Source organism: Gobius niger (assembly GCF_951799975.1).
Source record: "Gobius niger genome assembly, chromosome: 13".
Taxonomy (NCBI): domain Eukaryota; kingdom Metazoa; phylum Chordata; class Actinopteri; order Gobiiformes; family Gobiidae; genus Gobius; species Gobius niger.
The window spans coordinates 26,780,914-26,805,856 of NC_136864.1; the positions used below are offsets into that span (position 1 = coordinate 26,780,914).

General features: G+C 41.4%; 2 protein-coding genes and 1 pseudogene across 3 annotated transcripts; all 3 read right to left on the minus strand.

Moving 5' to 3' along the window:
- Positions 1-301: 301 nt before the first annotated feature.
- Positions 302-1,936, minus strand: LOC306972242 (E3 ubiquitin/ISG15 ligase TRIM25-like; the record flags this gene model as incomplete). The annotated part of the gene is made up of 1 exon (XM_079568790.1): positions 302-1,936. The coding sequence occupies one exon, from the start codon at positions 1,934-1,936 to the stop codon at positions 302-304; it is 1,635 nt and encodes a 544-aa protein (XP_079424916.1).
- A 2,948-nt stretch (positions 1,937-4,884) lies between these two features.
- Positions 4,885-16,757, minus strand: LOC306972243 (E3 ubiquitin-protein ligase TRIM11-like; annotated as a pseudogene). The gene is made up of 7 exons: positions 16,174-16,757; positions 15,150-15,831; positions 12,147-12,276; positions 10,108-10,238; positions 9,902-10,028; positions 5,101-5,279; positions 4,885-4,910 (listed from the first exon to the last, which is right to left on the minus strand). The product of its transcript is annotated as an E3 ubiquitin-protein ligase TRIM11-like (transcript).
- A 2,857-nt stretch (positions 16,758-19,614) lies between these two features.
- LOC306972244 (E3 ubiquitin/ISG15 ligase TRIM25-like) lies at positions 19,615-21,249 on the minus strand (the record flags this gene model as incomplete). Its single annotated transcript, XM_079568791.1, has 2 exons — positions 19,615-20,323; positions 20,666-21,249. The coding sequence occupies 2 exons, from the start codon at positions 21,247-21,249 to the stop codon at positions 19,615-19,617; spliced, it is 1,293 nt and encodes a 430-aa protein (XP_079424917.1).
- Positions 21,250-24,943: the final 3,694 nt, after the last annotated feature.

Genomic DNA, 24,943 nt, shown 5'->3' on the forward strand with positions numbered 1-24,943 from the left:
AGACTAAAACAAAGTTATTACTTGTTTAATTTATGATTTTGATTTGTCCTTGTGTAGAAAGTCGTGTGTGGAGGAAGAGATTTTCTAGTTTGTTTAAAATGATCAAATAAAATAAAGGTCAAATCCATGTGACTAAGTTTATTGAATTTGAAGCTTGTTTACGAGTCAGACCGATAAAATCACACATGTTCAGCTTTTTGACACAGGACAGACACAAGAACAGCAGTCATTTTGAAGTCCTTGTAAATATGGCAGGTACAGCAGGAAACTTTGATCAAACATTTAAAAAACTAGTGCAGTGTCATGTGAGTTTTGGAAAACATGCAGAATCTCCCCTGTAAACCCCAAGTCCAGCGTGCAGAGGCTGAGTGAAGGTGGTCTGGACTCTGTGCAGGAGGATCATGGTTTGATCCTTAACGCTGTAGAAGGACAGAGCTCCTGCGCTGTGGTCCAGGTAAACTCCCACTCTGTTTGAAACTGGACCCGGTACCTCTGAGCGGACGATGTTGAACCAAAATGTGTAGAGACTTTTCTCACACTGTAGGGCCCAGGATTTATTATTATTTCCAAAGAGAGATTCAACATCATATCCTTTTCTGTTGATATCTTTATATGTTACTCCGATTTCAACCACTCCCTTCCAGGTCAACTCCACCTCCCAGTAACAACGCCCCGTCAGACCCTCTCTGCTCAACACCTGCCTCAAAGAACTAAATCTGTGTGGATGATTAAGATAACTTTGGGGTTGGTTCATATTTGTTGCTCTTCTGTTTCCCTCAGACAGAGACAGATAACCGTGGGCTGTATTTGGGTCGAGTGTAATATCACATGCATATCTCAGGAAGTCCTCTCTAAAGTTGACGGGCTCAGGTTCAGGCAGTTGAAACTCTTTCAAAGTGAGCTGCAGTTTGTCTTTGAGCTCTGACACAGCTCTGGTCAGGTCCTCTAAGTTCCTCCTTGTCCTGGTCTGGATTCTGGACTCTGTCTCAGACTCAGTGCTTTGTGTGGCTCTCACCAGAGGAGGACAGAGCTGTATGAACTGGTTATGGTCTGGTGTGAGGGACAGTGTGTCCAGCTCAGAGAGGGTCCTCTTCAGCTCAGTGACGTCCCGCTGCAGTTTGTCCTGAAGCTCTTGGACTTGCTGTAGTTGGCTCTGCTCTTCAGACCGGATCTGCTGCTCCACTTCAGAGCGTCTCTTCTCTAAAAGCAGGGCCATCTCTCTGAAGTCGTCCCCGCTGCGCTGCACTGCAGTCTGGGCAGAGCGGCTGATGTCCTGGGCCTGCTGTCGGAGCCTCTCCTGCTCCGTCTCTTTGTCCTGGAGGCTCTGGAGCAGCAGGGGCCTCCTGGTCTGCAGCTCCTCCTGTCTCTGGGCCCTCTCTGCTGCACAGGACACCGTGTCATGGCCCTTGTGTTGGTCCATGCAGCAGAGGTAACAGATGACCTGCTCATCTGTGCGGCAGAATATTTCCATCAGCTTGTTGTGTTGAGAGCAGAGGTTTTCCTGGAGTTTGTCGGAGGGCGCCACCAGCTGGTGTTTCTGAAGCATGGCCACTTCATGATGAGGCTGGAGGTGGCTCTCACAGTAAGAGACCAGACACTGCAGACAGGATTTAACAGCTTTCAGCTTCCTCCCAGAGCACAGATCACACGACACGTCTCCAGGACCAGCGTAGCAGCGGTCAGGAGGGGGCGCTGTGAGCCCTGTCCTCTTCAGCTCCTCCAATAGATCAGCAAACATTGTTGTTTTGACCAGGACAGGCCTGGGAGTGAAGCTCTCTCTGCACTGAGGGCAGCTGAACCTCACCTGTTGGTTCCAGTGGGTTTGAATACAGTCCATGCAGTAGCTGTGTCCACAGGGAACAGTCACTGGATCCTTCAGTAAATCCAAACAGATGGAACAAGTTATGGCGTCCTGGTTCAGAGCTCTCTGCGCCATTTCTGCTCCGGCTGTGAGTGACTGTGTGAGTTTCACTTTTGCACAAACGAATCCTTGGTGTTTCTGACGACAGAGGCTCCTCCCACCAGCTGCGCCTGCCCAGAGCTGAGCAGGAAGCACTGTTTTCTTTTCTTTTTTTCACATCAGAGATTCTTTTTAAAGCTGCGCCGGCAATGAGTTTGTGTCAACAAGTAGATTATAACTAACTATAACTTTAAAACTCAACACACAAAGCATTCAAACAGACAGTATGTAATCCATGTGTTGAATGAATTATGAACTACTACAATCTCTATCTGTTACTGTTCTTACTATTTACTATTTGAGTATTTTGTGGCTGCAACAGTGAGAAAAATAAAGGTTTCTTACGTCACCAGAACTGGCAGCTTCTCCAACATTATTAGGTCCCTTCAGTCTCTGGTTTGTCTCCCTCCACAGTTCTCACGTCTCATCTTTAACCTGGTCCTTTGCTTTTACGTCTGCAGGGCCACCTTCAGATTGGGCGTCTGAAACGACAGGTTTCACTTTTTATTATATGTCATTTTTATGCATGTACGTGCTGTACTTTATGTGTGTATGGACGGATATGTAAGAGTTTATCATTCCTACATTTGTTTTGTCTTTTTTTCTTCATAAAACTCTGTCCAATGATCTGAAGTCGTGCATTAATGTTGTTGGTAACACTTTACATTACGGGCCGGTAAGTCCTTGGTACTTACAGTGGTAATTCTAGATACTTATGGTGGTACTGACAGTGGTATATACTAGTAATAATAGTGGTACTTCTAGGTACTTATTGTGGTACTTACAGTGGTGCTATTGGTGTTATTTACAGTGGAAATTCTAGGTACTTATTGTGGTACTTACAGTGGTGCTTTTGGTGGTACTTACAGTGGTAATTCTCGATACTTATTGTGGTACTTAAAGGATACTATAGTGAGAATTACAAGGTATGTACTTCTAGAAACAGTGGTAACTCTTAGTAATGAAGGTTGTACTTCTGGTTTTCCCTTATGCTGTTTTATGTTGTTTTATAGTCACACAATCCAAGAAATTACTTCTGTTTGTAGAAGTACCTCATTTACTACCTATGAATTGCTGCTTATCCTTGAATTACCAGTAAGTACCATAGTAAATAGAAGTACAACCTTCATTACTAAGAGTTACCCCTGTATCTCTTAGTAACTCTGTGACTCCCTAACCCTACGCCCAATTACTAGTAATTACCACTTTTAGTGCCACAATAAGTACCACTGGCATTACTAGTAATTACCACTGTAAGTACCATGGACTTACCGGCCCGTAATGTAAAGTGTTACCATGTTCTACCTGTAACACAGTGTGATATTAATATGAGGTTTTATCACCAAATAGAACCTTGTGCATCTTCAGTCTCAAGTTTAGAATCTTCCAAGTCATTTCCAGTTTGGTTTCTGAATTCAAATAAATGATTGTATCTTCAATTCAATTCAATTCCATTTTTAATTTGAGCATTTGAGTTCCACAAAGTTCTTCATAGGAACAGCTTTCAGAGTAATCAAAGCCAAAGAAAGATACATGTGTAGGTGAAAAGGTGAATAAATAAATAACGTCTTCATAATTATATAGTGATATAGTCGTGTGGCAGAATTACGTAATGTCCTGTCTGGTTTGGAAATATAGTGTCCAGCAAACTTGACCAAAGGGCTAAAGGCTGAATTTATAAGAAATTAATGTTCTGGGTTAAGGCAGAGGGTAAGAGTAAATGTACAATAAACACCAGCACTGGCCTTCTCTTCTTCCAGAACTTCAGGGTTGAGAGAAAGACCATAGATTTAATCATTCGAGATTAGTGGGTCCCATTCAGCCTCATTCATTATAAAGGTCCCGAGTCGTCTGTGAAACTTACATGGCTGCCAAATCTCCTCCTACGAAGCCCGTTCCTTAAAAGGGCAAAAAGGCGGGGGCGGCTGAATGACTAATCTGACAAACAGCATCACTGAGAATTCAAACTTCATGACGTGACTAAACAAGCAGGTGCAGTTGTAGAGCAGAGTTTAGCAGTAAAAGTAGAACTGTAGTTATGTTAGCAAACATGCAGAAAGCTAACTGTAGCCTACCTGAACTGTTCTTCAATCGTTCATTTATTGTTTAACAGGACCCAGCCCTATAGGCGCCGATAATGTTCTTCCCAGTTAAAAAAAAAGACGGGTCAGGATCGATCTCACACACTCGTAGTTCTGAGCCCAGCGCTCTACATGGAGCTAAACAAGCAGAACAACAGTCTGTCGCTGCACATTCATCATCTCAATATCTTTCTTCAACACAAGAAGACAAAGTGAAGGATCAGTTACAGGCCGACAGCCTCATGCCTTTGTAAAATGATGTCATCTACATGCATCAAGTAAAAAAAAAGTCACACATGTATGAACACAGACCAGACACTTAAAAATGTAACATGATTTTTTATTTTTAAATTCATTACAAAGTTGAGCGTCATTGAACAAATGTATAAATAATCAAAGATATTTGTGCTCGTGCTCAAAAGGACACTTCATCTGCTGCTCGCACGAAAATATGATCCCAAACTTCTTCACGTCTAAATATGACAAAGAGCAGCTCATCTTTCTACATATTCACAGAACAAAAGTGAAGGAATCAGTCGTGTGTTGTATTGGAGTTTGCTGAACAAAAAGGAACCTTGAAGAGCAGCTCAGTTTTTATTTACCACTTTGGTTTTCTTCTTTCCTTTCCCTGAAAAAGAAACACTTTGTATTGCTTTTTTTTCTCAGCACAAACACATTAAACTCCAGAATGATTAAGTCAATTAGAAGTTGTGTTTGAAGAAATTACAACATGTGGTTAAAGTCCCCATAATGTGGACACAGAGTCTTCAATTATGTTATATTTCCTCCAATATATTCATACACTAAGTCAGGCCCGTGGGCCACACTCGGTCTCCCAGTGCTTCAATCTTGCTCTGGAATATCAATAACTGAATCAAATCAACACTTTCCTTATTAGTTTAGTTGTGATTTGCAAACCAGCACAACACAGTGTGCTTCTCTCACTTTGACCTGTTTGAAAACATATTTACATGTGAAGGATCATGTTTATGATATTGGCAGATCCTGAATGTAGAACTGCAGCCCATGAACCATTGCCCTCAGTACATTGTTCATTACCTGGAGTTCGGCCGTTCTTGGCTCCTCTGTGCTGTCCTCTCTCTCCGGTGTCCGGGGCCTGGGAGTGTTTGGGCCGAGCGAAGGCCACGCCCACTTTTTTCCCGTCGATCTCAACGTCCTCCGCTGCCTCTTTGGCTCGTCTGCACGAGTCAGTGCTCTCAAAGTCCACAAAGCCAAACCTAAGGAGCAAATGAGAGTGATTCACAGAGGCCCAGCTCCAGACTCATTGTAATGTGTCATTAATGAGCACGTGACTTCAAGATAAGTGTCCGATACACTGGCCCGAGAGTGTTTGTTTAAAAAGTACAGCAAAGCCTTAAGGGCAAAAATAAAGTTTTACATTAGAAAACTGCGACAAAAAATGTAATAAATGTACAGACGATAAATTTGCGATAAAAGTTGCGGCCTAAATTGACGGTCCAGATATGAGCTCCGGGCGCAGAGCAGTAGTGTAGAACGCTCCTCTGTAACCACCAACCCTGCTCCCGGATTGTCACAAATCAAGTGTGTAGATTCTTCAGAACAAATAAAGACTGTGTCTGTCCTCCGTAAACCAAAGACTAAAATATTAAAAGCTAACAAAACAAGCACTGGTGTGCGTCCAAATAACTTAATACAAATACCAGAGCAAATAAAGACTGTGTCTGTCCCTCGTACACCAAGCACTAAAACATTAAAAGCTAACATAACAAACGCTGGTGTACGACCAAATAACCTAATACAAATACCCAAAAGTAAACTAAGCATTAAACAAAACGATAAACAAAGTGCTCAGCACATAACGTTTGGGTTGTTGAATATTAGATCAATCTCTTCAAAATCCCTTTTAGTTAATGACTTAATTTGCGATAACAACATTAACCTTCTCGCCCTGACTGAAACATGGCTTCAGCAGGACGACTATGTTAGGCTTAATGAATCTACTCCTCCTAGTTATGTCAATTTTCAAGCAGCTAGAACCACTGGCCGAGGTGGTGGGGTCGCAGCGATATCACACTCTAATCTTGTTCTAAATCCCAAAAACGACCTAAAGTTTAATTCATTTGAAAGTCTAACGCTGTCTCTCACCTGTCACAAATTTAAAAATCAAAAAGCTTTACTACTAGCAATTATTTATCGGCCTCCGGGCCCCTACTCAGACTTCTTAGCAGAATTTTCTGAGTTTTTAGCCAGCATAGTGCTGGACTGGAATAAAATTATAATAGTGGGTGATTTTAACATCCACGTCGATAATAAGAGTGACAGTCTGAGCAGGGCATTTAGTGCCCTGCTGGACGGGGTTGGCTTCACACAAAATGTGAATAAACCTACCCACTGTCATAAACACACCCTTGATTTGGTTTTAACATATGGGATTGAAATTAGCAACCTAAACGTTCTCCCTCAAAACCCTGCGCTTTCTGACCATTTCCTAATTACATTCAATTTCTTAATTGAAGATTACATTAATCCACAGGATAAAATTAAATTAAAACGGACACTATCTGAAAAATCTGTTTTAAAATTTAAAGAAATTATCCAACCAGTCTTTAACATTACAGAGAATAGCTCGCTTACTGATTTAAATGATAGTGATGAGTTTGTGGACAGCGTTATGCTCACGTTAAAAACAGCCCTTAATGTTGCGGCTCCACTGAAACAGAAAGTTATTCGGCCAAGGTGTGTCGCCCCCTGGTACAACGCGGAAACACGAGCGCTTAAGCGAAAGACTCGCAAATTAGAGCGGTTATGGCGCAATTCGCGCACTGAACAATCTCTTAGATATTGGAACAAATGCCTACTCGCATATAAGCAAGCCATGAGGAAAGCAAAAACAAACTACTACTCTTCATTAATTGAAGCAAATAAAAACAACCCTAGGTTTCTCTTCAGTACTGTGGCCCGGCTAACAAACAGTCACAGCGCAGTAGAACCTTCAATCCCTAATACCCTTAGCTGCGATGACTTCCTTAAATTCTTTAATGATAAAATCAAAACCATTAGAGATAAAATAAACGATAAGCTTCCCTCATCTTATCCTGATCTAAACCTAGTTGAGTCATTAACTCCATCTGAAGTCTTAGACAGGTTTATAACTGTAGATGAGGCTGAGGTATCATCAATCATTATGTCCTCAAAACCTTCAACTTGTCTTCTAGATCCAATTCCAATTAAACTCCTTAAAGAAATTACTCCTGAAATCTCAGATACCATATTGAAAATAATTAACTCGTCTTTAGAAAACGGTTATGTGCCAAAGTCCTTTAAATATGCTGTTATCAAACCACTTTTGAAAAAACCTAGTCTTGATCCTGACATTTTAGCCAACTATAGGCCCATATCTAATCTCCCTTTTATCTCAAAAGTCCTTGAAAAAGTAGTGGCTAAGCAGCTTTGCAGTCACCTACGGGACAATAACTTATTTGAAAAATTTCAGTCAGGGTACAGAAGTTATCATAGCACAGAGACCGCCTTAGTCAAAGTTACCAACGACCTGTTATTAGCAGCTGACGCCGGACTAGCTTCAATCCTAGTTTTGTTAGACCTTAGCGCAGCCTTTGACACAATCGATCACAATATTCTCCTGCAGAGGTTAGAATGTGACGTAGGCATCAGGGGAACAGCCCTCTCCTGGTTTAAATCTTATTTATCTGACAGGCAACAATTCGTTAATGTAAACCAACAGTCTTCACCGTGTTCCAAAGTGTGCTATGGGGTGCCACAAGGTTCAGTGCTCGGGCCAATTTTATTTATACTATACATTCTTCCATTAGGGAACATAATCCGAAATCACAATATAAATTTTCACTGTTATGCGGACGACACACAGCTGTATTTATCAATAAAACCAGGTCAGACAGATAAATTAGAAACACTTAGCTCCTGCGTAAAAGCCATAAAGACATGGATGACAGCAAATTACCTCCTTCTTAACCCGGACAAAACCGAGGTTATTATATTAGGCCCTCAAAAACTGAGAGAGTCTTTATCTCAACAGATCATCTCCCTGGATAATATTAGCATATCAACGAGCACAACAGTAAAAAACCTCGGAGTTCTGTTTGACCAAGACCTCTCTTTTAAAACACACATAAACCAGGCTTGTAAAATAGCGTTCTTTCACCTGCGCAACATTACTAAAATACGAAATATCCTAACTAAGAGCGATGCAGAAAAACTTATTCACGCATTTGTCTCTTCAAGGCTGGACTACTGCAACAGCCTGCTGGCAGCGTGCCCTAAAAGCTCCCTGAAAAGTCTTCAATTAGTTCAAAACGCAGCTGCTAGATTGTTAACCCGGACAAAGAGAAGAGAACACATTACACCTGTGCTAAAGTCTCTCCATTGGCTTCCTGTTGAGTTTAGAATAAAATTTAAAATCCTGCTCCTCACATTTAAATCCATAAAGGGTTTAGCTCCGCTTTATCTCCAAGACGCTGTCATTCCATATCAGCCAACCAGAGCTCTCCGCTCTCAAAACTCAGGGCAACTAGTAATTCCTCGAGTCTCCAAAATTACTGTAGGAGGCAGAGCCTTTAGCTACCAAGCTCCGGTTTTGTGGAATAAACTCCCAGCCCACGTTAAAGAAGCAGACACAGTCCCTATATTTAAGACTAGGCTCAAAACGTACCTCTTCGAATTAGCTTATAATCAGGTCAGTTAGGTAAAGCACTAACCCACAGCCCGAAGTAAAGCTGCCTTAGGAGAAACACTGCTGTGGGAAGTACGGTCCACTGAGCGCTGTCCTCTTCTTCTTACTGCAGACTTTGTTTTATTATGATACAATACTTAATTTATCTGTAGTCTGTTCATCACTATTCACATGGTGTCTCCTGTCCCACTCCCCCTCGGGAGTGCCTGTCTAGATCGAATGGAGGAACCTGGGTGAACGGAGGAACTGGCATTCTGGAATCTGAGGACTGGACGGTCTGTGATTGGCCCGTCTGCTGAGGGATCCTTCGGCCCTGGGTCTCTATAGCCTGTCCGTCCATGGGAGTGGATCTCTCCTTCTGTGGTTCTCCCCAAGGTTTCTCTTTTCTCCTGCCGGGTTTTTGAGTTTTTCCTTGCCGTACTGGAGAGTCTAAGGACGGGGGACGCCCACGCCGCTCATCGCTACCTTTGGACATTATATTTGCCATTATATTTACCTGAACTTTTAATTGTCATATTTGTTGCTGTGTTTTATTGCCTTGATGTTTGTTGCAGCCCTTTGAGGCGACTTCTGTTGTGATATTGGGCTATACAAAACCATTAAACTTGAACTTGAAACTTAAATATTGAAAAAAAAATATAAATTTATGTGACATTATTGAGCGATACATCGATATAGTAATCATCGTGACAGCCCTAACGCTTGTAATCACCACATACACATGATGGCCACTGGGAGGCGCCACACGCCTATGCCAGTTAATCCACTGTATCCAGTGTTTTCAATCAGCATTTTCAATTGTCTGATTAATTTGTCCTATTTGATGTGAGACTGTTTTTCCTACTGCTCACTCATGACCTGCACTTTGACCGGCAGAACTAAAGGAAAAGACCAACAGCTCTGAGATTAGGAGGAAAGACTTTTCCTATTTCAAAATGACCATCTATAAATTGCAATATTTTTTAATCATTTTTATTTTTTGTTTCTATCTTGATCCTCTTGAAGCACAAAGAACAAGCTCTCATCATTGTGTCTCTTCTTCATCTATAATGTGGTGCAGTCCTGGTTTTAAGTACCACTGTGTGCTGCCCCCTGCAGGTTACCTCATGTGTGTACAGCTCCAGTATCTCACTCATACAATCCCATCTGTGCACTTCCTGTTTGACTCACTTCCTTGACAGTCCAGTGTCTTTATCCACAAATATCCGTGAACTGGAGGCTCCCTCAAACGCCTCGGTCAGAGTGTCCGCTGTGGTTTTCTCATGGAGGCCCAGGACAATCAGGGTTTTAGACGGGACTGGAACAACCATCATAAAGCACGACTATCACCATTTACTGATTGATTTGGTCTGAATGCAGTCCGCTGTGTCACCAACCTTGTGCCGGCTCGGCTTTCCACTTCAAACCAAACTGGACTTTGAGCGGCCTCTTCTGAATCGCACTGTTTTTGGACGACTTCAGAGCCTTCGCCGCATGTGCCACAGACGCAAACTCCACAAAAGCAAATCTGTGCAGGAAAAGGCAAACACGCTGTATCAATAAGTTCAATAAATGCTCTATCCAGCGGTTTCTAATCTGAGCTCAGAAATCTACATCCTGTAACCCGGCATTTCAAACATGTGCAGTGTCTGGTCAGTGCTGTGGACATTATTAAGGTAAGACACTGCAGGTGAAGAGGGAGGAAAATAAATGTAGAGACATCAGTGTGAAACCTTTGCTGTCGATTAAATATGAGCAACAAATGTATTGAAAGTTTTATGTAAGTTTTCATAAAGGGTCATTTACTGGTAAAAATGAGTAAAATTGTTTATATTTTGGTGACGAAAGCTGAATAATGGATCGAGCCTGGTTTAACCTCTTAACCCCCACCTGAACCGAGCACATTTTCTCCAGTTTGGCTTCTTGGAAAAAATGTCACTATAGCAACGAGAAACGAGGATGAAAACACAACAAAAATGTGACCGAAGAGCAACAAAAACCAACAATAATACAACGAAAAAGTGCGACAACTTGACAAAAAGGTCAAGATCCGTCTTGATCTTGAGCTTTGAAATGAGCCGTTATACTGCACTGTTGCTCTCCAGTCGAGTCGCTTTCAGATTTGGGTAAAGCTGAACTGGAGTAAATACACTTGGTTAAGGCGGGGTAAGTGGTAAATATGTGACATATGTTTATTTTGTGACATATTCGTTACAAAGATCTTTTCAGACGGGATTTTGGATCTTGTTTGGTTTAAATAAGCCAGAGAAAAATGATGTAAAAATTCAAATTTCGCCTTGTTTTTTGAGGTTCGAAACTCAGTAAATCAGTCTAAGATGTGAAAAAATTCCCTCTGGAAAAAAGTGTAAAATACCTCGAGTCCATGATGGAAAAGTTCAAGTCTTTGGAGCGACTGAAGTGGAGATATCGTTGCAAGAGTGTAAAGAAAAGCTCTTTCTTCTTGAGTTTGCTGCAGCCGTCTCCCACAAAGGAAATGACCACACTGCAAAAAGTGGATTCTAAGCAAGTAAAAAATGTCTTACTTTAAGAAATAAGTTCTTATTTTTTCCCTAAAAAGTAATAATGTCTTGACGAGCAAAGTTTTCTTGAGAAAAAAAATCTTGTTTTAGGAAATAAAATCTAGCCATTTCTTGTTCAGATATATTTGCTAAAAACATGCTAATTTATCTTGTAACAAGAAATAAAAACTTCAGTTTTAGACAAAGAATATTTTTTCTTATTTTAAGAAAAACTAAGATCACAACAACTCTTAATGTAAGAACTGATTCTCACTGAGAGATAATAAATTCCATTCTTTAAAGTGGGAGGCTCGGTGGCACAGCGGTTTGAGCCTCAGCTTCACAGCTCGAAGGTCCTGGGTTCGATTCCCACCAGGACGGGGCGGGGCTGTGTGGAGCTGTTCTCCCCGTGTCTACCACTAAAAACATGTACAATAGGTGAATCCTCCAGCAGGTGATTCTGACCATCAGCCTGGCTCCACATCATGGAGACGGGTCTCCGGGCGTGGGCAATACTTTCCTTAAATATTAGTATTTATTAAGAACATTTTGCTTAAATCAAGCAACATTTAAGTAAAATATCCCACAATTTTTCACTAAATAAGAATGTTTTCCTTAACTTATTGCATTTTCTGAGGACATTTTGCTTAATTCTAGCTATTTATTTGCTTAAATTTAGTGTTTCTTTCTTGTTTTATGATGAGAAAAATATTCTAGAAAAAAGAATTCTTAGCAAGAAAAAAATGCTGACCCCATTGGCAGAATTTTTTCCTTAAAACAAGACAAAACGTCTTATTTTAAGATTTTTTTTCCTTGTTTTTATTCGGGCACTTTTTGCAGTGCAGACTTGGATGACGGAGTTTTATCGATGGGATTCCCTGCAACACGTGGATACCAAACCTGCATAAAAGATTTACCCCTTGGATTTCCCGTCGCTCTGAGGAATGCGGATCTGCACGGCGCTCTTGAAGATCTTCTTGAGGAGTTTGGGCTGAACTTTGACTGGCAGGTTCCTCACAAACAGAGTGTCGCTGGGAGGAGCTTCTGCTGTGGAGGAAGAAACCGGTGAACACGAGCTTTTTCCCACTCTCCATCTCATTCACACTGAGGATACGGTCAGGAGGAGCTGGGGAGCAGGGAGAGACACTCAGCAGATTGTCGGAGCCGCCACTAAAACCTACAGTGTTCCGTGCATTGATTTGTCTTCTGGTCTGTCGCTGGAGTTCTGAGAAAAGCCACTAGAGGAGGTTCAAAGATTACTCAAAGATGAGCAAGTGGGTCGAACACACAGCTCCAGGTATGTTTTCGATGAGAGAGCAAAATCATAACGTGGTAAAAAATATAAGGTTGCAGAATTCGTGAAATTTCAACGTGGGAACTTTCTCATGGGAATGAACGGGAATTTAAGGGAATTAACGGGAATGAACACACGTGAAGGCGGCTCCTTTAGACAAACCTAAACTGAAGCCTGAACATTTTAGTTGATGTTGATACAAATAAATAAATATCGCAGCAGAGATGAAGTCAGGGTGATAAAACTTTGCCGTTTGTCTCACCACTTATTAGAAAGAGCTTTAACCTCTTAACTCCCGCCTGAACCGAGAGGATCTTTTTCCTCACGTCTTCATATTTTTTTTCCATCATTTTTTTGTGGGTGTTCAACTCATTTTTGTCACATTTTTGTCATTTTTTTGTCCATTTTTTGTCACATTTTTGTCATTTTTTGTCAAATTTCGTCAAATTTTTTTCATTTTTTTGTCATTTTTTAATCATATTTTGTCATTTTTTGTGAAATTTGGTCACATTTTTGTCATTTTTGTGTCATTTTTTGTCAAATTTTTAACCCATTTTTTTCACATTTTGCCACTTTTTCATCAATTTTTCATCCATTTTTCATCAATTTTTCGTCACTTTTTTGTCAATGTTTTCTCATTTTTTTGTCACATTTCCATCATTGTTTTCGTCTCAGTTTTGTTGATATTTTCACAGCTTTTTTCCAGAAGCTTTTGGACTGGGGTAAAGCCAAACTGGAGAAAATGTGCTCGGTTCAGGTGGGAGTTAAGGGGTTAAAGGAACTACACCTGATTTTTTTTCTAGTCATGGAACAACATTATGACTTTTAGTTTATTGGAAACTCTATTTCATGAACTTACAGGCTGCTTTTCTTGCATTTTTGTCAAAGTGACCCTGCAAAATTGTGAAATGAGCGTAAAAACACATCACATTGACTTTGCTCAATATCCCACTTTAGGAACTGTATTTGTATATTTGATCGTCTTCTGCATTTGACACATTCATCATCAAGTATAACGTGATTCCTGCTGTTGTTATCACTGTGTTGCCACATCTATGAGGCAGATAAAGTCCACACTCACTTGGCTTTGTCCAGTCGAATGTCCTGCACCAGGAGAGACTGCGTCATGAAGTCGTTTGCTAAAGAATTTCGGATTTCCTCGTAATATTTAGAGTTGTTCAAGTTTCCAACATAAAGGCAGTAACCTACAAACAGAGATGTTATCAACCTCTCCTCTGTTACACATTAGCTCCATTCTAGCTTTACATTCACTGAACCAGGTCATGAAGAAGAAAGACACAAATCTTCCTCTGGTCGTCAGTAAAATGGACCCCAAGGAAAACTTTTGGACAGAGAGACTTTAGAGACACGTTTATTCATGATGAGCCTCATTCAAAACACATCATAAATCTGCACTCGTGCGCTTTCTATGCAGATATTTTTATAATTACATTTACTGTACTACATTGTTATTACTACAATAAAGCTCAGACTAGACTTCATACAGAAACATACTACTACTACTACTACTACTACTACTACTACTACTTTGTTTCGTGGGTAAAGTAGATAAATAGATTTACCTTGACATGTTTCAGCTTTGGTAATAACTTTAAGCTTCTGGTAAATGACTTTTAGAAATCAATCCTAAAACTAATGAGCTTTAATTTTACAATACAGTTTTACTGGACACTAATGTAGATGTAAACTATTCAAACTGCACCTTTTTCATTAAAACACGGCCAAGCAACACGAGAAATAAGAAATGACAAACACTGGATATGAGGAATGGCAAGGTTGGTCCATCAAGACTTTATTTTCATGTTCAGATAAATGACAAAAAGATTCAGACTCATTAGTGGAGCAAAAAACATCTTTTTCCCTCATACACCGTCCTCCAGAGCCCAAAACTCTTTCTCTTGTCAATCACACAAGAATAGATTTATAAAATACATCACAGGTTTGTTAGAGTTGTATATTTTTTTCCCTCTTGGTTTAATATACGCGGTAACAAAGAACAGAAATAGTTAAACAATACAGCGGGTCGTGGATTGACATTGTAATGATGAGTCTTGAAGTAGATTCTGTATTTATGTTTGTTTTGCTTCTCTTTTACATGTTTTTAATCATTCACAGATAGTTCTGAACGTTCTCAGTGGATTTTCTCCTGAAAACTCACTGTCAGCGTGTGATGAAATAAAACCCCATTATCTGACTGCAGACAGAGTAAAATAATCCACTATCAGAGAAAACTCAGTGACATTATAGAAAACATTTACTTTGACATTTTGAAGTAAATGAGTACAGACTAAAACAAAGTTATTACTTGTTTAATTTATGATTTTGATTTGTCCTTGTGTAGAAAGTCGTGTGTGGAGGAAGAGATTTTCTAGTTTGTTTAAAATGATCAAATCAAATAAAGGTCAAATCAATGTGACTAAGTTTATTGAATTTGAAGCTTGTTTACGAGTCAGACCGATAAAATCACACATGTTCAGCTTTTTGACACAGGACAGACACAAGAACAGCAGTCATTTTGAAGTCCTTGTAAATATGGCAGGTACAGCAGGAAACTTTGATCAAACATTTAAAAAACTAGTGCAGTGTCATGTGAGTTTTGGAAAACATGCAGAATCTCCCCCGTAAAGCCAAAGTCCAGCGTGCAGAGGCTGAGTGAAGGTGGTCTGGACTCTGTGCAGGAGGATCATGGTTTGATCCTTAACGCTGTAGAAGGACAGAGCTCCTGCGCTGTGGTCCAGGTAAACTCCCACTCTGTTTGAAACTGGACCCGGTACCTTTGAGTCGACGTTGTTGAAGCAAAATGTGTAGAGACTTTTCTCACACTTTAGGGCCCAGGATTTATTATTCTTTCCAAAGGCAGATTCAACATCATATCCTTTTCTGTTGATATCTTTATATGTTACTCCGATTTCAACCCCTCCCTTCCAGGTCAACTCCACCTCCCAGTAACAACGCCCCGTCAGACCCTCTCTGCTCAACACCTGCCACAAAAGACTAAATCTGTGTGGATGATCAGGATAACTTTGGCGTTGGTTCATACATGTTGCTCTTCTGTTTCCCTCAGACAGAGACAGATAATTGTTGACTGTTTTTGGGTCGAGTGTAATGCATATCTCAGGAAGTCCTCTCTAAAGTTGACGGGCTCAGGTTCAGGCAGTTGAAACTCTTTCAAAGTGAGCTGCAGTTTGTCTTTGAGCTCTGACACAGCTCTGGTCAGGTCCTCTAAGTTCCTCCTTGTCCTGGTCTGGATTCTGGACTCTGTCTCAGCCTCAGTGCTTTGTGTGGCTCTCACCAGAGGAGGACAGAGCTGTATGAACTGGTCATGGTCTGGTGTGAGGGACAGTGTGTCCAGCTCAGAGAGGGTCCTCTTCAGCTCAGTGACGTCCCGCTGCAGTTTGTCCTGAAGCTCTTGGACTTGCTGTAGTTGGCTCTGCTCTTCAGACCGGATCTGCTGCTCCACTTCAGAGCGTCTTTTCTCTAAAAGCAGGGCCATCTCTCTGAAGTCGTCCCCGCTGCGCTGCACTGCAGTCTGGGCAGAGCGGCTGATGTCCTGGGCCTGCTGTCGGAGCCTCTCCTGCTCCGTCTCTTTGTCCTGGAGGCTCTGGAGCAGCAGGGGCCTCCTGGTCTGCAGCTCCTCCTGTCTCTGGGCCCTCTCTGCTGCACAGGACACCGTGTCATGGCCCTTGTGTTGGTCCATGCAGCAGAGGTAACAGATGACCTGCTCATCTGTGCGGCAGAATATTTCCATCAGCTTGTTGTGTTGAGAGCAGAGGTTTTCCTGGAGTTTGTCGGAGGGCGCCACCAGCTGGTGTTTCTGAAACATGGCCACTTCATGATGAGGCTGGAGGTGGCTCTCACAGTAAGAGACCAGACACTGCAGACAGGATTTAACAGCTTTCAGCTTCCTCCCAGAGCACAGATCACACGACACGTCTCCAGGACCAGCGTAGCAGCGGTCAGGAGGGGGCGCTGTGAGCCCTGTCCTCTTCAGCTCCTCCACTAGATCAGCCAACACTGTGTTTTTTACCAGGACAGGCCTGGGAGTGAAGCTCTCTCTGCACTGAGGGCAGCTGAACCTCACCTGTTGGTCCCAGTGGGTTTGAATACAGTCCATGCAGTAGCTGTGTCCACAGGGAACAGTCACTGGATCCTTCAGTAAATCCAAACAGATGGAACAAGTTATGGCGTCCTGGTTCAGAGCTCTCTGCGCCATTTCTGCTCCGGCTGTGAGTGACTGTGTGAGTTTCACTTTTGCACAAACGAATCCTTGGTGTTTCTGACGACAGAGGCTCCTCCCACCAGCTGCGCCTGCCCAGAGCTGAGCAGGAAGCACTGTTTTCTTTTCTTTTTTTCACATCAGAGATTCTTTTTAAAGGTGCACCGGCAATGAGTTTGTGTCAACAAGTAGATTATAACTAACTATGACTTTAAAACTCAACACACAAAGCATTCAAACAGACAGTATGTAATCCATGTGTTGAATGAATTATGAACTACTACATTCTCTATCTGTTACTGTTCTTACTATTTACTATTTGAGTATTTTGTGGCTGCAACAGCGAGAAAAATAAAGGTTTCTTACGTCACCAGAACTGGCAGCTTCTCCAACATTATTAGGTCCCTTCAGTCTCTGGTTTGTCTCCCTCCACAGTTCTCACGTCTCATCTTTAACCTGGTCCTTTGCTTTTACGTCTGCAGGGCCACCTTCAGATTGGGCGTCTGAAACGACAGGTTTCACTTTTCATTTTATGTCATTTTTATGCATGTACGTGCAGTACTTTATGTGTGTATGGACGGATATGTAAGAGTTTATCATTCCTACATTTGTTTTGTCTTTTTTTCTTTTATAAAACTCTGTCCAATGATCTGAAGTCGTACATTAATGTTGTTCTATCTGTAACACATTGTGATATTAATATGAGGTTTTATCACTAAATAGTACCTTGTGCATCTTCAGTCTCAAGTTTAGAATCTTCCAAGTCATTTCCAGTTTGGTTCTGAATTAAAAAAAAAAAGATTGTATCTTCAATTCAATTCAATTTCATTTTTAATTTGAGCATTTGAGTTCCACAAAGTAATTCATAGGAGCAGCTTTCAGAGTAATCAAAGCCAAAGAAAGATACATGTGTAGGTGAAAAGGTGAATAAATAAATAACGTCTTCATAATTATATAGTGATATAGTCGTGTGGCAGAATTACGTAACGTCCTGTCTGGTTTGGAAATATAGTGTCCAGCAAACTTGACCAAAGGCCTAAAGGCTGGATTTATGAGAAATGAAGCAGACAGGATTGAGGCCTATGAAGTGCATCGCTGTAGTAATGTTGACCTCTGAACCCTTCGCCTGAACCGAGCACATTTTCTCCAGTTCGACTTCACCCAAATCTAAAAGCTTCTCGGAAAAACATTCAAATCGCGACAAAAAGGAGAAGTGAATGAGGATGAAAACACAGCAAAAAGCATCAACAGGGGCGAGAAAAAAGCTGCAACAATGCGAGGAAAACTCTTAGATCAGTTTTGTAGGTCTTAGCTTTCAAATGATGCGTTACTCTGGCCTTTAGGCGAGACGTTTTTAGATTTGGGTAAAGCCGAGCTGGAGAAAATAAGTAAGAGTAAATGTACAATAAATACCAGCACTGGCCTTCTCTTCTTCCAGAACTTCAGGGTTGAGAGAAAGACCATAGATTTAATCATTCGAGATTAGTGGGTCCCATTCAGCCTCATTCATTATAAAGGTCCCGAGTCGTCTGTGAAACTTACATGGCTGCCAAATCTCCTCCTACGAAGCCCGTTCCTTAAAAGGACAAAAAGGCGGGGGCGGCTGAATGACTAATCTGACAAACAGCATCACTGAAAATTCAAACTTCATGACGTGACTAAACCAGCAGGTACAGTTGTAGAGCAGAGTTTAGCAGTAAAAGTAGAACTGTAGTTATGTTAGCAAACATGCAGAAAGCTAACTGTAGCCTACCTGAACTGTTCTTCAGTCGTTCATTTATTGTTTAACAGTATAAGCAACAAGAGAAATAAGAAATGAAAAACACTGGATATGAGGAATGACAAGGTTGGTCCATCAAGACTTTATTTTTATGCACAAATATATGAAAAAAAGATTCAGAGACTCATTAGTGGAGCAAAAAACATCATTTTCCCTCATACACCGTCCTCCAGAGCCAAACATGAGATTTGATTCATTATAACAATTTTTTTCCCTTGTCTTTCACACAAGAATATTTTTATTTATTTATCTAACCTTTATTCAACCAGGAAAGTCCCACTACGTTATATACACATGAAAAACAGGCACAAAGTCAAAAAGTCGTCTCAAGTGCTCTCAATCTGGACTTAAAAGCGTTCAATAAAATAAGTTCAGTTCGTTTCCCGTCTTTTTTACAACATGCTCCATGAAAAAGGAGCAGAGTGAACGAAAGGCCTTTTTCCCAGTTCTGTGCAGCAAATGGAACAGGTTTTTAAGAATAACAATATAGGTGAAACAATACAGCGGGTCGTGGATTGACATTGTAATGATGAGTCTTGAAGTAGATTCTGTATTTATGTTTGTTTTGCTTCTCTTTTACATGTTTTTAATCATTCACAGATAGTTCTGAACGTTCTCAGTGGATTTTCTCCTGAAAACTCACTGTCAGCGTGTGATGAAATAAAACCCCATTATCTGACTGCAGACAGAGTAAAATAATCCACTATCAGGGAAAACTCAGTGACATTATAGAAAACATTTACTTCCTTTGACATTTTGAAGTAAATGAGAACAGACTAAAACAAAGTTATTACTTGTTTAATTTATGATTTTGATTTGTCCTTGTGTAGAAAGTCGTGTGTGGAGGAAGAGATTTTCTAGTTTGTTTAAAATGATCAAATAAAATAAAGGTCAAATCCATGTGACTAAGTTTATTGAATTTGAAGCTTGTTTACGAGTCAGACCGATAAAATCACACATGTTCAGCTTTTTGACACAGGACAGACACAAGAACAGCAGTCATTTTGAAGTCCTTGTAAATATGGCAGGTACAGCAGGAAACTTTGATCAAACATTTAAAAAACTAGTGCAGTGTCATGTGAGTTTTGGAAAACATGCAGAATCTCCCATGGTGTAAACCCGAAGTCCAGCGTGCAGAGGCTGAGTGAAGGTGGTCTGGACTCTGTGCAGGAGGATCATGGTTTGATCCTTAACGCTGTAGAAGGACAGAGCTCCTGCGCTGTGGTCCAGGTAAACTCCCACTCTGTTTGAAACTGGACCCGGTACCTCTGAGCGGACGCTGTTGAACCAAAATGTGTAGAGACTTTTCTCACACTGTAGGGCCCAGGATTTATTATTCTTTCCAAAGGCAGATTCATCATATCCTTTTCTGTTGATATCTTTATATGTTACTCCGATATAAACCCCTCCCTTCCAGGTCAACTCCACCTCCCAGTAACAACGCCCCGTCAGATGCTCTCTGCTCAACACCTGCCACAAAATACTAAATCTGTGTGGATGATCAGGATAACTTTGGGATTGGTTCATAACTGTTGCTCTTCTGTTTCCCTCAGACAGAGACAGATAACCGTTGGCTGTATTTGGGTCGAGTGTAATATCACATGCATATCTCAGGAAGTCCTCTCTAAAGTTGACGGGCTCAGGTTCAGGCAGTTGAAACTCTTTCAAAGTGAGCTGCAGTTTGTCTTTGAGCTCTGACACAGCTCTGGTCAGGTCCTCTAAGTTCCTCCTTGTCCTGGTCTGGATTCTGGACTCTGTCTCAGACTCAGTGCTTTGTGTGGCTCTCACCAGAGGAGGACAGAGCTGTATGAACTGGTTATGGTCTGGTGTGAGGGACAGTGTGTCCAGCTCAGAGAGGGTCCTCTTCAGCTCAGTGACGTCCCGCTGCAGTTTGTCCTGAAGCTCTTGGACTTGCTGTAGTTGGCTCTGCTCTTCAGACCGGATCTGCTGCTCCACTTCAGAGCGTCTTTTCTCTAAAAGCAGGGCCATCTCTCTGAAGTCGTCCCCGCTGCGCTGCACTGCAGTCTGGGCAGAGCGGCTGATGTCCTGGGCCTGCTGTCGGAGCCTCTCCTGCTCCGTCTCTTTGTCCTGGAGGCTCTGGAGCAGCAGGGGCCTCCTGGTCTGCAGCTCCTCCTGTCTCTGGGCCCTCTCTGCTGCACAGGACACCGTGTCATGGCCCTTGTGTTGGTCCATGCAGCAGAGGTAACAGATGACCTGCTCATCTGTGCGGCAGAATATTTCCATCAGCTTGTTGTGTTGAGAGCAGAGGTTTTCCTGGAGTTTGTCGGAGGGCGCCACCAGCTGGTGTTTCTGAAACATGGCCACTTCATGATGAGGCTGGAGGTGGCTCTCACAGTAAGAGACCAGACACTGCAGACAGGATTTAACAGCTTTCAGCTTCCTCCCAGAGCACAGATCACACGACACGTCTCCAGAACCAGCGTAGCAGCGGTCAGGAGGGGGCGCTGTGAGCCCTGTCCTCTTCAGCTCCTCCACTAGATCAGCCAACACTGTGCTTTTGACCAGGACAGGCCTGGGAGTGAAGCTCTCTCTGCACTGAGGGCAGCTGAACCTCACCTGTTGGTCCCAGTGGGTTTGAATACAGTCCATGCAGTAGCTGTGTCCACAGGGAACAGTCACTGGATCCTTCAGTAAATCCAAACAGATGGAACAAGTTATGGCGTCCTGGTTCAGAGCTCTCTGCGCCATTTCTGCTCCGGCTGTGAGTGACTGTGTGAGTTTCACCTTTGCACAAATGAATCCTTGGTGTTTCTGACGACAGAGGCTCCTCCCACCAGCTGCGCCTGCCCAGAGCTGAGCAGGAAGCACTGTTTTCTTTTCTTTTTTTCATATCAGAGATTCTTTTTCAGGTGCGCTGGCAATGAGTTTGTGTCAACAAGTAGATTATAACTAACTATAACTTTAAAACTCAACACACAAAACATTCAAACAGACAGTATGTAATCCATGTGTTGAATGAATTATGAACTACTATAATTTCATGTTTTCTAGGGCAAAGACAGATACAAAAATATCAGAAAATGTAGCTTTACCTTAACATTTGGTGAACGATCGTGATGAACAACTATAATAAACAATAGTAATAAACTCAACAACCCACTTATCTTTACAATTGAGTTTTTATGGTTAGTAAATGTGTCTCTGAAAATTACAACCATCTGGTTACAATTCCAGGCAACAAAAGCTGAGCAACAAAACAACAAACTGAACACACTGAAGGTGGAACAATATTGTGGGTCAACAATGTAAAACTGAGTCAGATGTTTTGCTCCTGTACATTCTCTATCTGTTACTGTTCTTGCTATTTACTATTTGAGTCTATTGTGGCTGTAACAATGTCATTTCCCTTTAACGAGAAAAGAACAGTTTTTCTCTTATTCTATATCACGAGAACTGATGCTTCTACAACAGGCCGGGGCTTGACAGCAGCCACTAGGATGTTTGGAGTCTTTATTCAGGTTTCGGATATTTTTAATCATTTCATTTGACGCTACAACACAGTCACAAAATACAATATATTATTAGAACTTCATTAGAATGCTTTTGCAGCTTTGAGCTTTGAGATGTGTTTAATTCTACCAAGAAGTATAGATTGACCATGGCAGTGTCTGAAACTATCAAATTATAGAAAAATAAAAATATATAGCCTCTATGTCCTAACCCTAGCTCCTGATCCTTAACCTTTCATGGGGTCAACTGTTTGGTCTCTATGCTGTTATTGAACTTTTGCTTCAGCAGCATTTGCCCAATTTGACCGTCCTTACCCAGGGGAAGAGGAAGTGACATCACCAAGAGCTGCTGTTCTTCTTCTTTAAGGTTTTTGGCAGACTGCAGGAAAACAAAAATGCAAACCTCCACCTACTGTGTGTCGAAATAAAGACATTTAAGAAGAAACAAAAAGAAAAATCCAGATGAGCCATCACATTTCCCTTTAGCCTTTTTTTATTTCAACTGCTGTTTCATAAAGCTACAGTAGCAAACTGGCCATGAGGCTTAAGTTTCTACAACATGAGAGCAAATGCACAAAAGCACAAGCTGTCTTCATTTAAGCCGTTTACGGAGGCGGCTCTTTAACACAGTGACATGTGACTGAGCTGTGACGACTCCAACATGTGTTTTGTCACTTTTATAAAGTTTGGCTTGTGCACAATCTTATTCCATATATTTTTTTTATTAAATGTGCGCCTGTCAATCAACAGTGGTTGTGCATGAATCACTCGAGGGTGGGGCCGAGGGGGGCCCACCCTCCAGCTCATGTTCTCCAGTTTGACCCAAATCTAAAAGCTTCTTTATGTTCTTCCCAGTGACGGGTCAGGATGGATCTCACACACTCGTAGTTCTGAGCCCAGCGCTCTACATGGAGCTAAACAAGCAGAACAACAGTCTGTCGCTGCACATTCATCATCTCAATATCTTTCTTCAACACAAGAAGACAAAGTGAAGGATCAGTTACAGGCCGACAGCCTCATGCCTTTGTAAAATGATGTCATCTACATGCATCAAGTAAAAAAAAAGTCACACATGTATGAACACAGACCAGACACTTAAAAATGTAACATGATTTTTTATTTTTAAATTCATTACAAAGTTGAGCGTCATTGAACAAATGTATAAATAATCAAAGATATTTGTGCTCGTGCTCAAAAGGACACTTCATCTGCTGCTCGCACGAAAATATGATCTCAAACTTCTTCACGTCTAAATATGACAAAGAGCAGCTCATCTTTCTACATATTCACAGAACAAAAGTGAAGGAATCAGTCGTGTGTTGTATTGGAGTTTGCTGAACAAAAAGGAACCTTGAAGAGCAGCTCAGTTTTTATTTACCACTTTGGTTTTCTTCTTTCCTTTCCCTGAAAAAGAAAAACTTTTTATTGCTTTTTTTCTCAGAACAAACACATTAAACTCCAGAATGATTAAGTCAATTAGAAGTTGTGTTTGAAGAAATTACAACATGTGGTTAAAGTCCCCATAATGTGGACACAGAGTCTTCAATTATGTTATATTTCCTCCAATATATTCATACACTAAGTCAGGCCCGTGGGCCACACTCGGTCTCCCGATGCTTCAATCTGAGGCCCTGAGGCAATTCTCAACTTAAAAATGTGTCTATTTATTAAAATGTTAATAAAACCCATTTTACAGCACCAGTGCATTACAGCGTCTGTTGGATTTGGATTAGTTCTACTGTACATTTATGTTTGCTCTGGAATATCAATAACTGAATCAAATCAACACTTTCCTGATTAATTTAGTTGTGATTTGCAAACCAGCACAACACAGTGTGCTTCTCTCACTTTGACCTGTTTGAAAACATATTTACATGTGAAGGATCATGTTTATGATATTGGCAGATCCTGAATGTAGAACTGCAGCCCATGAACCATTGCCCTCAGTACATTGTTCATTACCTGGAGTTTGGCCGTTCTTGGCTCCTCTGTGCTGTCCTCTCTCTCCGGTGTCCGGGGCCTGGGAGTGTTTGGGCCGAGCGAAGGCCACGCCCACTTTTTTCCCGTCGATCTCAACGTCCTCCGCTGCCTCTTTGGCTCGTCTGCACGAGTCAGTGCTCTCAAAGTCCACAAAGCCAAACCTGAGGAGCAAATGAGAGTGATTCACAGAGGCCCAGCTCCAGACTCATTGTAATGTGTCATTAATGAGCACGTGACTTCAAGATAAGTGTCCGATACACTGGCCCGAGAGTCAGGCCGCACAAAATGTACCAGATCTGAAGTTCAACATGAGCCACCAAAATATTCCCATAAACAATGTGATGAAGACCTTTTATTGCCACAGAAACTACCTGAAGCTTAAAAATTACAAAAATACACTAGAAAAATGTAATGTAAATGTACAGATGATAAATATTGGGGGAAAAAATGTATGTGACATTTCTTGAGCGATACATTGAAATAGTAATCATCGTGACAGCCCTAACACTTGTAATCTCCACATACACATGATGGCCACTGGGAGGCGCCACACGCCTATGCCAGTTAATCCACTGTATCCTGTGTTTTCAATCAGCATTTTCAATTGTCTGATTAATTTGTCCTATTTGATGTGAGACTGTTTTTCCTACTGCTCACTCATGACCTGCACTTTGACCGGCAGAACTAAAGGAAAAGACCAACAGCTCTGAGATTAGGAGGAAAGACTTTTCCTATTTCAAAATGACCATCTATAAATTCAAATATTTTTTTATTATTATTTATTTTGTTTCTATCTTGATCCTCTTGAAGCACAAAGAACAAGCTCTCATCATTGTGTCTCTTCTTCATCTATAATGTGGTGCAGTCCTGGTTTTAAGTACCACTGTGTGCTGCCCCCTGCAGGTTACCTCATGTGTGTACAGCTCCAGTATCTCACTCATACAATCCCATCT